We start from the raw sequence: 13,010 nt of genomic DNA, 5'->3' as shown, positions 1-13,010 counted from the left end.
TGATATACCATGTCTTAAGTATTTGCTGCTAGGAATTTACTGGCTTATTACAAACGTACCTAACAAGGACAGTGAACTTTGGCAACACGTTCTTTGAGCCAGCAGGAACCCGAATGAAGCCTCCTCCCTCATCTTAGAACCACAGGCTTAGAATGAATCTAACGCTGAACTATATTCCATAAAAGCAGTCAAATGCAATAAGAAAGTGGTAGCAAGGAAAATTATTTGGCATGTGGTTGCTATCAGATATAAATCTTTCTTGTCACTTCTCCCATTTATCTTTGTGCTTCTAGGCCTGGGAAACTTGGTCAGGTTCAAAAAAAAAAAGAAAAAAAGTAAAACCAAAAGAGGCCTAGAGGAACAGCTTGATTGTAGACAGAGCCACAAAAGAAACTGTTAGTGATAACATGCCAAGTGATAATTTCCATTTTTGATAATGTGGTTAAATAAAAAACAGAAGCACATTAAAAAAAAAACCTTCATAAGGCTTAAAAATAAATAGATAAAGCCTCACTGAGAGGAAGGGTAGAGGCTGGGGTTATTGGTAGATATCACTAGAATGACACGTCAATGTACCGTCACCGGTGAGATTAATTTCTTCCAGCCCCACTGAAAACTATGCTAAGGTATCAGAAGGAATCTCGTCTCTAAGGTGGATTTTATAGAAAGAATGAGGCTTTTGGCCATAAAAATTATTAGGAATGGGTTCCAACAGAGAACTGTAAATGGCACTGCCATCTCCTCGCCGAATTCTAACCGAGCAGACAGCTGAGAGACTGAGTTCTTCTGGCTGAAGGAGCCACGTATTCATTAGCAATCTATACATTTTCGAGCTGGCATATAATTTTAAGCAGCATTTCAATTGCTACGATTCTATGTGGCCTATAACCGTCACCCCTTACCTTCTCTGAAAATTTTGGTATTTTATTGCATTTTAGAGCTAGGTAGAAATGATCTTCATTATAATGAAGTCAAACCCTATTTACAGGCGAGGAAACTGAGGGTCTGGGAGGTCGAGCATTTAGGGTCTCACAGATAAATGATGACAGATCCCCGTTCTGGAATGTCCACTGGCACATCAGAGACTCTTCCTTTTCCAGTCTTTAGAGGGAGTCATTTTCCCCTCCGTTGTCCGTACCTCCTTTTAAAGCCCCGAATATCACTAATTTAGGTGGGCAAGCCAACACAAGAGGTATTTAAAGAGGAGAAGGTGTACGTTTTATTTACTTTTGTCCTCATGCTGGATCTCTCATTTAAATACATTTCTACTAAGTCTCACTTTTCTTCCCGGACATTTTTTTTTTTTTTTTTTTTTTTTTGCGATGTCTTTTATTCTCAAAATCAAAATAGGACTTAGCTGTAACTCAGGCCGCCGTGTGTCCTCATTTATCTGTTAAGAAATGCTTTCGCTTGTCTGAATCTGGAGTGACCCTTAGCACACATCCTACTCTTGCTTGTGGGGCAAAATCGGTCATTTTAATTAATTTAAGGCTACTTTCCTTTGAGTGGTCCATAAATATCACAAGCTTGTCAAAGTAAACACAGTTCTTTTAAATTTCTGCTGACTACCTAGGTTTAGTGGGGATAATCCGCGTTAAAGATAGGACTTTTTTTTTTTTTTTTTTTAAGACAGAGCCTCAGAGCTCCTCACCTGGAGATATCAGAACAGCAGATGAGAACAAAGCAATCTCCTCCTCAGTCAGCTGCAAGGAACACAAATTCTTTGCAAAGTCAAATGCTTCATTCACTAGGTCATCAGAACCTGTAAGAGAAGGCAGATTAAGTGAGAACACTTGAATGGAATGGGGCAATAGTAAGAAATTCCCATAGTCGAAAAGTTACTCAAGGACTTGCACACGAGGCAACAATATTTCCAAGTTCCTAATAATTATAGAATGAGGAAATTGGGAAACGTCTTGATCAAGTACGGAGTGTTGACGTCACCAATGAGGGGCTGACAGAAATGGTGTATGCTCATTGCCATATTCCCCTGGGAAGATATAAACTAAATCTAATCTTGTAATGTTGAGATGAGCTCCAACTAGAAAAAATTTAATACGTGATTTGGGGATCCTTTGGTGTAGAGACAGCATTCACAGAAAACCTAAAACATGATGTATGAGGGGCCAAGGGCCGTCAGTCTTAGTGGCACTTGAACCTGGCAATTTAGAACGCCGAGAGGCCTCAAACTGAGATGTTAAAAACGTCTTATAGATGGAATATGAGGTACCTTTCAATTTGGTAACTTCCCTGGAAATCTTACGGAGGGGGCAGGCATTCATTGCTTTCTGCTTTCTGATGGATGCTTCAGGTCAGTCGCTTAGCAATTGTGAATTTTGGCATAATAATGCTTCATCCCTACACTGATCCTTGGTACATGTTTATTTTATGAAGCTGGAAATACAGCCAAGTTGCCTGCCAAGACTTTTCCTCCTTTCTTGAAAGTCTAGCCTTGTAGATGACATGGATGTGTATCAACTGCAGAAGGGAAACGCTGCCTGTCGGATGGACTTGCTGTTAGCTACCATATCAGCTAACAGCACAAAAGGTGAAAGGGCACCGGCCTTCCGTGATGCCCGTGGGCCGGGTATGGAACAAGTGGCACCGTCATCGTGAAAACCTTTCCTGGCATCGGCCCATCTTTGCTAACGTTCTTCTTATCTGCACCGTGTACTGATGACTGGATGTGAATGGTGCACAACACTCCCGAAGACTGACTCTGCCCGTGCCCACCCACAGGAAAGGTCTGGGGATCATTTGGGGCAGGTTGGCACCCACTCTGTGCTTCCAGAGCTGCATGACTTAACAGGAAGAACGTCAGTGCTCTTAGCGAGAAGCCAGTGAAGAAGCTCTTCTTTTAATTAAATATCTTAACTAATGATTATGGATTTACATAAGAAACTTGAGAGATCACCCATGGACCGCCAGAGGTCTACCTAATATACTCTGTGGGGCAGTAAGCTACAAGGAAAATAAAAATTGATCCTTCAAAGAATGATCTAGAACACATCTCGGCTCTTCATTGATTTCCGAATGAGGTGTGGTCGATCTCAACGGGGTCTGTGGTTCTCTCCTGCCTTTCATATTAGGATGCACGATTGTGCATCTCGCAGGTTAGATAAAATATTGGAGGCTCGCCTGGTCCAGACCTTTTCAGATGAGATACCAGTTCACATTAAAGAATCAAGGCATCTCATTCACCCACTTCGATCTGAGTGGAGAAACTGAAGGCAGCTAAGAAAATTATGTCACCACTAAAGGTAAACTTACCTAAGGCCTTGAACATCTGCATTCCTCCATATTTTCCTTCAAACAGAACAGTGTTGTTTAATGGGTTGAAGGCACGGCACATTCGCACTAAAACCACTTCCAGGCATCCTATGTATAAAAAAAAAAAAGACAGGAAATAGGTATACACGTGCAATAGTAAAGCAATTCTTACTGTGTTTAGGTCGACAGACTTAAAAAACTTTAAAACACACCCATGCAGATGCACAGACACACACATTCGGAAACGCATCAAGATTTCTTCCCAAGTAAAAGATAACTATATTAGAAAGAAATCCCTCGACGTGCTTACGTGAGGAATTAAAGATAAAATATACCTTAAAGGTGGCTAAAATGCAGGGCGGCAACAACACGTGTTGGGGAAGCACACATAGCTTTTGTTTTTTGTTTTCTGGACTAGTATTAAAGGTATTTTCCACTCATGAATTCACAAGGAGCTTTGCAGCAGGCAAGTCCAGTTTGTTAACTTTTGTAGAAGTTTTGCTGTTGGGAAAACTTGCTCTCTGTTTCAGTTTTGAACATCCTCCATGTATATTTCAGCACAGGATGACTTTACACAGGAACCCCTTGAGGGCGTTTCCTGAGGGCACCATTTACGTCTGATGTCTTGGAAATGAAGTTTTCTTGGTCAAAGGAGTTTTGGCAAAATACTGAATATTACCTCACTTCAGAGAGTTATAATCCACATTCACAGATCAAAGGCTTGGGAAAGTCCCAACATGAAGGAACTTGTTCAACCTCAATGGACCCAGCATTTCTCTGCGTTCACTGTTAGCCCGGGGAGGGCGGGACCTTTGTCCGCAGCCACAGGTAGTGGTGCTTTTTTCATTCACTAGCATAGCTCCAGGACCTCGAAAAGTGCCTGGCACGTAAATAAATAAATATTTAGTGAACGAATTAGTTTGCCACCCTTGTTTTTCCCTCTGAACATTTACTGATGCTCTGAGGAACCAGCGCTGTGCAGTCCCTCCACATTACGGACAAATGGGCTTTTGCCCCAAAGTGTGTCGGAAGGTGACGGCCAGACTCAGAAACCACAAATTTGCAGGAGAGCATGACACGGGTGCTTTGGTTACACCCATGGTGTTCCCAAGGGACCCGTGGTGCCCTTCTTATGCTGCCACTTAATACTTATGTCTCTGTCTTCTTTTTCTTGACCTGCTGATTTCTCCTTGCTTTCCCTTATATGCCACCTAGCACAGGGGCTTACACATAGAAGGGGACTTGTCAACATTAATTAAAACAGTGTTTTTCTGACAAAAACAATCACAGGTACCGTTTATTGAGTATTTATAGGGTGGAAGTCACTTTCCTTGGCCCCTTACATTATTTTATTTGTTCCTTACAATACCATTTCAGGTGAATTTTTAAATGTTTATTTATTTGTCTTGAGAGAGAGAGAGAGAGAGAGAGAGAGAGAGGATCTGAAGCAAGCTCCACACTGACAGCAGCGAGCCCGACGTGGGGCTCGAACTCATGAACCGTGAAATCATGCTCTGAGCTGAAGTCAGATGTCTAACCGACTGAGCCACCCAGGTGCCTCCTGGGTGACTTTTATTAGCCCTTTCTTATAGGCGAGTTACAGGAGGCTTAAGGAGGTTACGTACTCTGCCTTTTCTACTAGAGTCAACGTTTTTACAGCAGCAGGGATGTTAAACGATTATATGGTGCAGTGGTTCTCCAATGTCAATCTACGGACTGGTTATATCTGAGACTTGGCTGGAAAGACAGTGAAGTGGGTTCTGGGTTCTCTTCTAGGAGATTCAGACCCATGGGCCTCAGATGATGCCTCCGACTCAGAGCAGTCAATATTCTCTTCTGATGCTGCTGATGCAATTGTAAGTTTGGAATTCATTATTCCTGGTCCATCTCTTCATTTTGCAAATGAGGAAGCTGCCACCTACAGAGGTTAGCTCAAGGTCACGTATCAAATGTGGCAGATTTTTTTTTTTCCCAAGGAGAGCTGCAAAAATATGTTCCAACCCACATGCTTTTTAAGAGCCTTACCACTCCCCCATCAAGAAGGATCCATGCTCAGGGCGCCTGGGTGGCTCAGTCGGTTAAGCGTCCGACTCTTGGTTTCGGCCCAGGCATGATCTCACGGCTTGTGAGTTTGAGCCCTGCATCGGGCTCGGTGCTGATGGTGCAGAGCCTGCTTGCTCTCTCTGTCTCTCTCTCTCTCTCTCTCTCTCTCAAAATAAATAAATAAACTTAAAAAAAAAAGGGGTAGATCCAGTTCATCTACCCTTGAGCCCAGGTGAGCCGTCATGGCTGCCTTGACCGATAGAGTGGGGTGGAAATAGCACTGCATGACTTTTAAAGGTAAGCCAGAAAAATGTGATGCACTGAGGCCTTGTTCTCTTGGCGTGCTAGCTTTTGAAACCTCACAACCATGCTATGAGAAAGTCCAAGCGGCCCATGGAGAGACTGACATGGAGAGGAACTGGGGCCTGTGGCCCAGAGCCTTGGCCGAACTCGGGATTGTCAACCAGAACACAGTGGCAGCCGTGTGAGGGAGACAATTTAAAAGCGGATCCTCCTGCTTTCCGTCAAGTCCCTCAGTGAACTTCCTTGCTGAGCCCTGCTCACAGTGTAGCTTTGGGAGCAAAAGAAATGATTACTGCCATCTTAACTAAGTTTTGGGGTTGTTTTTAGCCAGCAATAGATAACTGATAGATCAAGTTCATGTTTGGGTCAAGGTCTGCATCAACTTTAATCACGTGGTGAGGAAGCAGCAGCGACTTATACCTATTCTATTTGGCCCAAGTTCAAATGCCAGCTCTGCCATACGTTGGCTTTGTGATATTGAACACAGCCCTTCACGTCTCTGAATCTCCCCCTCCTTCTGTAAGATGGAAATAATACTGGTGTCACGAGACTAAATGAGCTGTCATGGGCAAACATTAACATACGCAGGTGCGTTATCACAGACACACGTATACACGTTATGCTTAGTACTCTGGCCCAGGTCCATGAGGGTTAACAAACACCATGGTGGCTCTTATTTTCTACTTTCAAAGGTGGGGGTCAGGGAAAGAAAATTTGTTTCCTGTCTGGGTAATACCATCTGCGAGGTCAGTCACGTGCGGAATTTCTTGAGCTCCTTCCTAAGTGTGCGTGTGTCACAGAGCATGTGTTGGAAGAAGGGGAGGGAAGGATTAGAGCTCAGGGAGTTTCTCCGGGTCTATACTGGCTGCAGGCTAGCCTCATTAAAATGATTGGAGATGACCACAGAGGCAGAGCTCTGCTAGCCTGGATTCCGCCCCCCCCCCCCCCAACAAGAGGAATATAGGCCTTTTAAGAGCCAGCTCAGCAATTCAGCCACCTTGACACGCTAATTACTTGCACTGCCTGTCAAGCTGGGTATCTCAACCTCCGCAATTAATAGCTCCACTTTCAATAAGCAAAATTGTGTTTGACTTCAAAGGGGAACTGAATGAGTATCAGGGCATTTTTATTACTGAGAGTTTCCTTTGGGAGTCGGCTGACAGTGTGGGTGGTAAAAACGAACTACATACTGGAAGGAAGATTTTTCTACAGCCAACACTGAGCAAAGGGTTGACCACATCCCGGGCTACAACAGGTGCCCCACCCATGAATCTTCTCCTCGCTTACCTGACTTCAGAAGTAGAATCTGATCATTTTGACAGAGCTCCATGAAGCCCGTTATCCGCTTTGCAAACTCTACCACATACTGGATGGCGTGAGTGATCTGGATGGCACATTGCTGCCATAGTGCTTCCCTGGACTTCAAGAGACGAGACACACAACGTACATGGAACAAAAGCAACGTGGAGAGTCAATGAAACATTCAGGGTTTCCCTCCTGGAGCTCACCCGTCACTTGGGGCCCAAGGTGGGACTCTACTCCATTCCTTCCAAAGAGGAAGACAGTATTTTCGAACAGACTGTTTTGCCCTGTTTGAGCCTTGCTACGGCACAAATGTCAATGTACTGAGACCGAAATAATGGAAACACTGCAATAATATGTAAAGATAGATATGTACAGTTTCTTTACTCTCTTTCTCCTCCTTCTGCTCACCTAAACAAACTCAGGCTCTTAGTCCGTTTTGTGAAAACAAACTTTTGCACTGAGGACTAGTGATTTCGTTCCCAGGCTTCTGTACAGTCACTGTTATGTGTGCCTGGCAGACACTAAATCTGTAAGATTTTTACGTTGTGTTCTTTTCCCAGAACTTACGGAGGTTGCTTTTTTGGTATAAAAAGAATTTCACGGGAAAAGACCTCAAATCAAATCACTCTCTTAAGTAATATAGAATCTCAGAAATGTATTTTGATCCTGGGGTTATTTTCTTTGGAAACATAAATCCAAGTGTATTGATTCTGCTTTTTCTTGAGCATAACAATACCTATGCTTTTGTTTCCTTATTTACATAAAAGGGGTAAGATATGATTGTTCCCGTGGAGAAAAATCAGTATTTTGTAATCATCTGTTCAGATATAGACACGTTTATATATTTTATTTAAAATAAAATGATAATACCAGTCATTTACTAATAGATCTTGTAATTGTGGCTATCAACCCCACAGGAAAGTAACGTGAATATATAACAGCAGCAAATTCCTTCTCTTAAAAACTCCTCTAATGGACAAAGTAGCAATCAAAAGAATAATGGTAATAATAATGAGGTGAGTTGTCTTTTTTTTCCCCTTTGGCCTTTTTAAACATGTAGGGCAAGAGAAACATTAAAGGTGCTTTATTGCATACCTTTGTAGTATAAATTTACAACTATTATTACTGCTATAGTTTCTCAATCGTTTCTCTTCCTTGCCTGGCCCCAGGAAGCCACCGTGAAAAGGTTCTAAAGTCATCTGATGTGGGCACAGTCTCTCTGGTCACTTAAATAGGGCAGTGGTTTTTTTTTTTTTTTTTAATTGGGGCGGTTTTGCCTTCCAGGGAACATTTGGAGACACCTGATTGTGACAACTGTGTGTGTGAGGGGGTTGCTACTGGCATCTAGTGGGTAGAGACGAGGGATGATGCTGACCATCCTACAGCGTGCGGGACAAGTCCCTACACAAAGGCTTATCCAGCCCCAAATGTCGATAACGCTGAGTGAGAAAGCCGGAAATAGAGACATCACAGGGAGAAACATTGTCATAGTTTCCCAGAGTACCTTGCTCTGATAGGCTTTAATCTCCTCGTAGGTGTGGGTCTGCCACGCCAGCTGGTGCAGCTCCTCTGTGGTGTACTGACACGTCTCCAGGTGGGACTTAATGATGTTCTGTGCAATTCGATCTGTGGGAAAGAATGTCAGTTTGAGGGCTCGTGAATACATTCTTGCTCTGCGAAGAAACAAGCGCTTCACGTTTACCACCGGAATACCTTTGGAGACACGTCAGTTGTACTCGACTGTCTTTAACACTACTTACTCTCTATCTAACAATCTCCAAACTGTTGTCCTTTTTTTTTTCTCCCAATTTTCACTCTTTTAATCAAAATTTACTGCCTTTACTTCCCCCTTTTGGTCACAAATCTGAGGGCTCATGAGTTGTAGAGTGTTCGAATAATTATTTTAAAAATAAATACAAACGACCACGTTTCCTACTCTGTGGCCTAAAATTCCACTAACAGTCTTCACATGTATGGTCCAAAGACTTTAAAATATCTTTAGAATCACTAGAACTTTTCTTTAAAAAGGTTAAAAAGAGAAAATGATTACATTCACGAAAAAGCAGGAACAAACACAGTCGAGTCTTTGGGGGCTGTTTACCTCAAATGAGTTGTATTTGGTATTAAACTTTCAATACTGAACATTCTGGATTTGGAGGTATGGAAATTGAGCAACAGAACCAGACACGGCAGATTTCTCAAAAATCTGCAGCGAGTTCCCTGAAGTTAGATACAGCTGTGAGGAGGTTCCCTCAAAATCCCCCCAGCTCTTTGAAGAAGGCGACATCTTGGGAAACCAAAGGACACAAGGATTCTGTCTGGGGGGGCCTGAGCAGAAAGGAAGATGACCACATTGTCCGCCTGATAACTGTTCTTGGCTAATAGAAAAATAGATTTTTTCTAGTGTTATAGGTCATGCCATTTCAAATGCAATTTCTGTTCTTTCTAAATAGCCATATTTCACTTCTCCAGGATAACTCTCAAAGCAGTGCTTGTAAGTACCTTCCTTTTACCTCGCTAAGCTTCTGGTATATGTGGTATGAAATATATTGAGCTTTGGTGATCTAGAGAATAAAAAAATGGAAGCTTGCACCTCTAGTGAACTTTCCAAAAAAAAAAAAAAATCTTGTAGAGCGCACTGCCTGGCATATTACAAACACTGAATAAATGGTACCCATAATTATCATTATTAGGACATTCTGTAGAATTTGTCATCAGGGAAGCAATGCGATGACTCCAATTGGCACAAAACAGAGGTATTTAATTTTGGAGTCAGTGCTACTGAAGGAAGCCATTTCAATGTTTACTAGAGTTTCTCAATCAGAACCGTCAAGTGCTAGATGTAGGAGATGCTACAAAATGCTAACTGAGGATTATAGTCATGCTCTATTGGGTTCCTCATTTAGCATTTCTAGACTTTCATTGCTTATCATATTCTAAAATCCTTTCTTTAAAAAATCCTATATGCAAATTTTATTGAACATCCTCCTATGTTGTTAAAAGGAAAGGGCAGGAATTACTTTATACATCATATTAAAATAGATGTCATGGTTCATCATTTTTCAATTTCACTTGGGCAGTCTAATTACTTAGAAACTAAAAAAAACCATATCTATTTCTCAGTCAGTATGTAATGAAAACATAAGATTTCTATGGCTTTCTAGTTTTCAAACCTTTATCTTCTTGGTGTAGTCTGTTTTCATCTTCAAAGATATGCTGATTTGTCAGTAATTTACAGGCTTCGGGGTTTATAAGCAAAACTACAGCTGCCACTCAGAATTGCATTATGAAAAACTCTTTATCTGTTCCTTTATGGCATCTCCTGGGAACTACTGGCCAAGGTTTAAAAATTCTCTAGCCTTCTGCCACGAAAGCTTGGGGGGGTAGGGCATAAGGAGGAAGGAGTGGGCATAATAAATACATGGACAGGTTAAGGCAAAATTGGAAGTTGAATCCACACACAGGCTTTAGGACTCAGCTCAGATGTCCATTACTGGTGAACGTTTCCCTCCTCCCCTGGCCCTTCGGTAGAGGGGTCGGCGGCTGTTACACTTGATTCTACCTCCAGAGCTCTTATTCCGCTCAGACTTGCACTGTGGTTATTTGTTTGGGTCTGTTTGTTTCTTACCCTTCGAGGTTGTGTGAATTCTTCAAGAGCTGGACTGTAGAGCCCAGCACAAGTGTCTTCATTTACTCGTTCAACAAATATTTTTTGAAAGGCTATTATGAACCAGGTTATAAAGTATAGATTTTTTTAAAAAAAGGATGTTGTCTCTTTTTTTTAAAAGGATCTTACAATATCATGTATCATATCATATCATCATATCATATCATATCATATTGTATCATCATATCGTATCATATCATATCATGATATAATAAATGCCCTTGAGTTATTGTGGGAGCTCAAATAAGAATGTGTCTAACTCAGTCTGGAGGAGGCTGGAATATAACCACAGAGAAGCTGCCTGTTGATCTGGGTCTGAGGAGGGGTTTGTCACATGGAGAAGAGATAGGTATACCTCAGGTAGAGGGAGCGACATTACAAAGGTACAGATAGAAAGCTAGTTAGGAGCTAGATAATTTCTCACATTACATTTCATGTCCTTACAGTCCTCACCTTTTACAACCAATTTCCCTCTTACTGAGGGAATGAGGGAGTGACTTTAGATCCATTTTTATAGAGCTAGCAAGTGGTGTTTTGAAATCCGGTTGTCTTTTCCGGCAAGAACACTATCGTGCTTGCGGCACAGAGTGCGTGGAGAGATGGGGAGAAATGAGACCAGGCAAGGAAATTGTCACTAGAGATCCGACAGCTGAGTAAGGCACGCCGAGGAATCTGGATTTTAACTTTAGGCAACGGGGAGCTAGCAGAAGCTGTGAAGCAGGAGAACGACACGGTCAGTTTTTTGTCTTACAAAGGTGACCTTGGCCATGGCAGAAAGATGAGGTGGCATTAGGGAGTACGTGAGATCAATCAGGGTTGGTGACCATTCAAGCAAGATACGAGGAGGTTCTGGATTCAAGACAGTTCTGAAATATTATGTACAGGACCAGAAGATGTGGCTGAGAGGGGGTGGAGAGAACATTAAATACAGAAGGTGCTCAACCAATGTTGAGTTAATAAAGGTAATATTGAAAATGTCCATCTATCCATCCACCCACCCATCCATCCACCCACCCTCCCGCCCACCCACTCTTCCATTTTCTGCTTTATTTCACAAGGATTTTAGAAAGCTTATACTGATCCTTTGTTCAAAAATCTTTTTTTATTTTTTAATTTATTTTGAGAGAGAGAGAGTGTGCGTGCAAGCAGGGGTGGGACAGAGAGAGAGAGGGAGAAAGAGAATCCCAAGCAGGCTCTGTACTGTATTACGTAACTTGCTCTGTACCGTCAGCGTGAGATCTTTTTTTTTTTTAATTTTTTTAATGTTTATTTATTTTTGAGAGAGAGACAGAGTGTGAGTGGGGGAGGAGCAGAGAGAGAGGGAGACACAGAATCCGAAGCAGGCTCTAGGCTCTGGGCTGTCAGCACAGAGTCCGATGCGGGGCTCAAAATCACGAACCGTGAGATCATGACCTGAGTTGAAGTCGGACGCTTATCGACTGAGCCACCCAGGTGCCCCTTGAACCGTGACATCTTAAAGCCTAAGCACGCACGATGGCTTTGAGGTCAAACATCGAACATGCGCTATTATTTCCCATGCCCTTGTGGCGAGAAATAGAAGGCAAATCTCTGTTTGACATAAGATTTATAACTATCAGCGACAGTAAAGACACAGTAGTGGCAGCTGCAGGACAGCCCTTCCCCACTTTGTTCCATGGGTCTGCCATGCAGAGGCAAGCCACATGCAAAACCTGACGGCCCTCTCAAGGCTCAGGTCAATAAAACACAGGGTAAAGCTAGACTTGGTCCCACGGGAGCAGGGCCCGAGGGCACGTTCTGTCGATGAGAAAGATGCATGGCCATTAGAGGAGATGGTCTGCCTGGACTGAGAGTCTGCGGTTGTGAAAAGGGGAGAAGGATTTAAGAGGAAGGGGACAAAGGGAGAGACAAAGAACACAGTATACAAAGTTCCTGCTAGAAGCCAAAGGAACTTTCAAGAGTCCTTGCCTGGAAAAACAGAAAAGGTAATAGTAAACGCAGTCCTCTCCAGGGACCGACCACATGAGAAGCCCAGACAAAGAGACTGAGGTAAAAGAGTAGAGGACAGAGAATCTTTCTGGGCAATCGCACACCCTTCATCCGTTTCCCGGACTTGGATTGCAGTTGCTTGTTAGGGCCCAGTTCTCGTCGGATTCTTTAACCAGCTTGGGCCCTGGATGGCACATGTTAAAGACAGAGCCCGCCCGCACGGTGCTGGGATGAGGGGTTCGACAGCAGTATGGCCCAGGTGACTGGCAAAGGGGAAAGTTTCCCGCCCCGAGAAGCAATGTCCATGAACTCTACCCTCTGCTCTTCCTGATATCGGGGATGAGGCTAGATATTTCTAGAGTGGATAGGAACACACAGCTACATTTTCTCAGGAGTTAAGATTGTATATGTGTTCTGTACATGTTCAGTGAGATAGTGGTTTGTCTCGCTCACT

At 42.8% G+C, this 13,010-nt stretch overlaps 1 protein-coding gene across 2 annotated transcripts in view; it reads right to left on the bottom strand.

Moving 5' to 3' along the window:
• RORB (RAR related orphan receptor B) overlaps nucleotides 1–13,010 on the bottom strand; it is a 384,008-nt gene that overhangs the window by 18,547 nt on the left and 352,451 nt on the right. For both annotated transcript variants that reach the window (XM_049633912.1, XM_049633919.1), the window contains exons 7-10: nucleotides 8,426–8,547; nucleotides 6,904–7,036; nucleotides 3,271–3,378; nucleotides 1,652–1,762 (exon numbers count right to left, since the gene is read on the bottom strand). In XM_049633912.1, the coding sequence (XP_049489869.1) occupies nucleotides 1,652–1,762; nucleotides 3,271–3,378; nucleotides 6,904–7,036; nucleotides 8,426–8,547 (474 nt within the window). The remainder of the gene's footprint in view (nucleotides 1–1,651; nucleotides 1,763–3,270; nucleotides 3,379–6,903; nucleotides 7,037–8,425; nucleotides 8,548–13,010) is intronic.

The sequence above is a fragment of the Panthera uncia genome, chromosome D4 (genome assembly GCF_023721935.1).
Source record: "Panthera uncia isolate 11264 chromosome D4, Puncia_PCG_1.0, whole genome shotgun sequence".
Taxonomy (NCBI): Eukaryota; Metazoa; Chordata; class Mammalia; order Carnivora; family Felidae; genus Panthera; species Panthera uncia.
The sequence above is the reverse complement of the archived record's forward strand: the minus strand, read 5'-3'. Positions and strand labels throughout refer to the sequence as shown.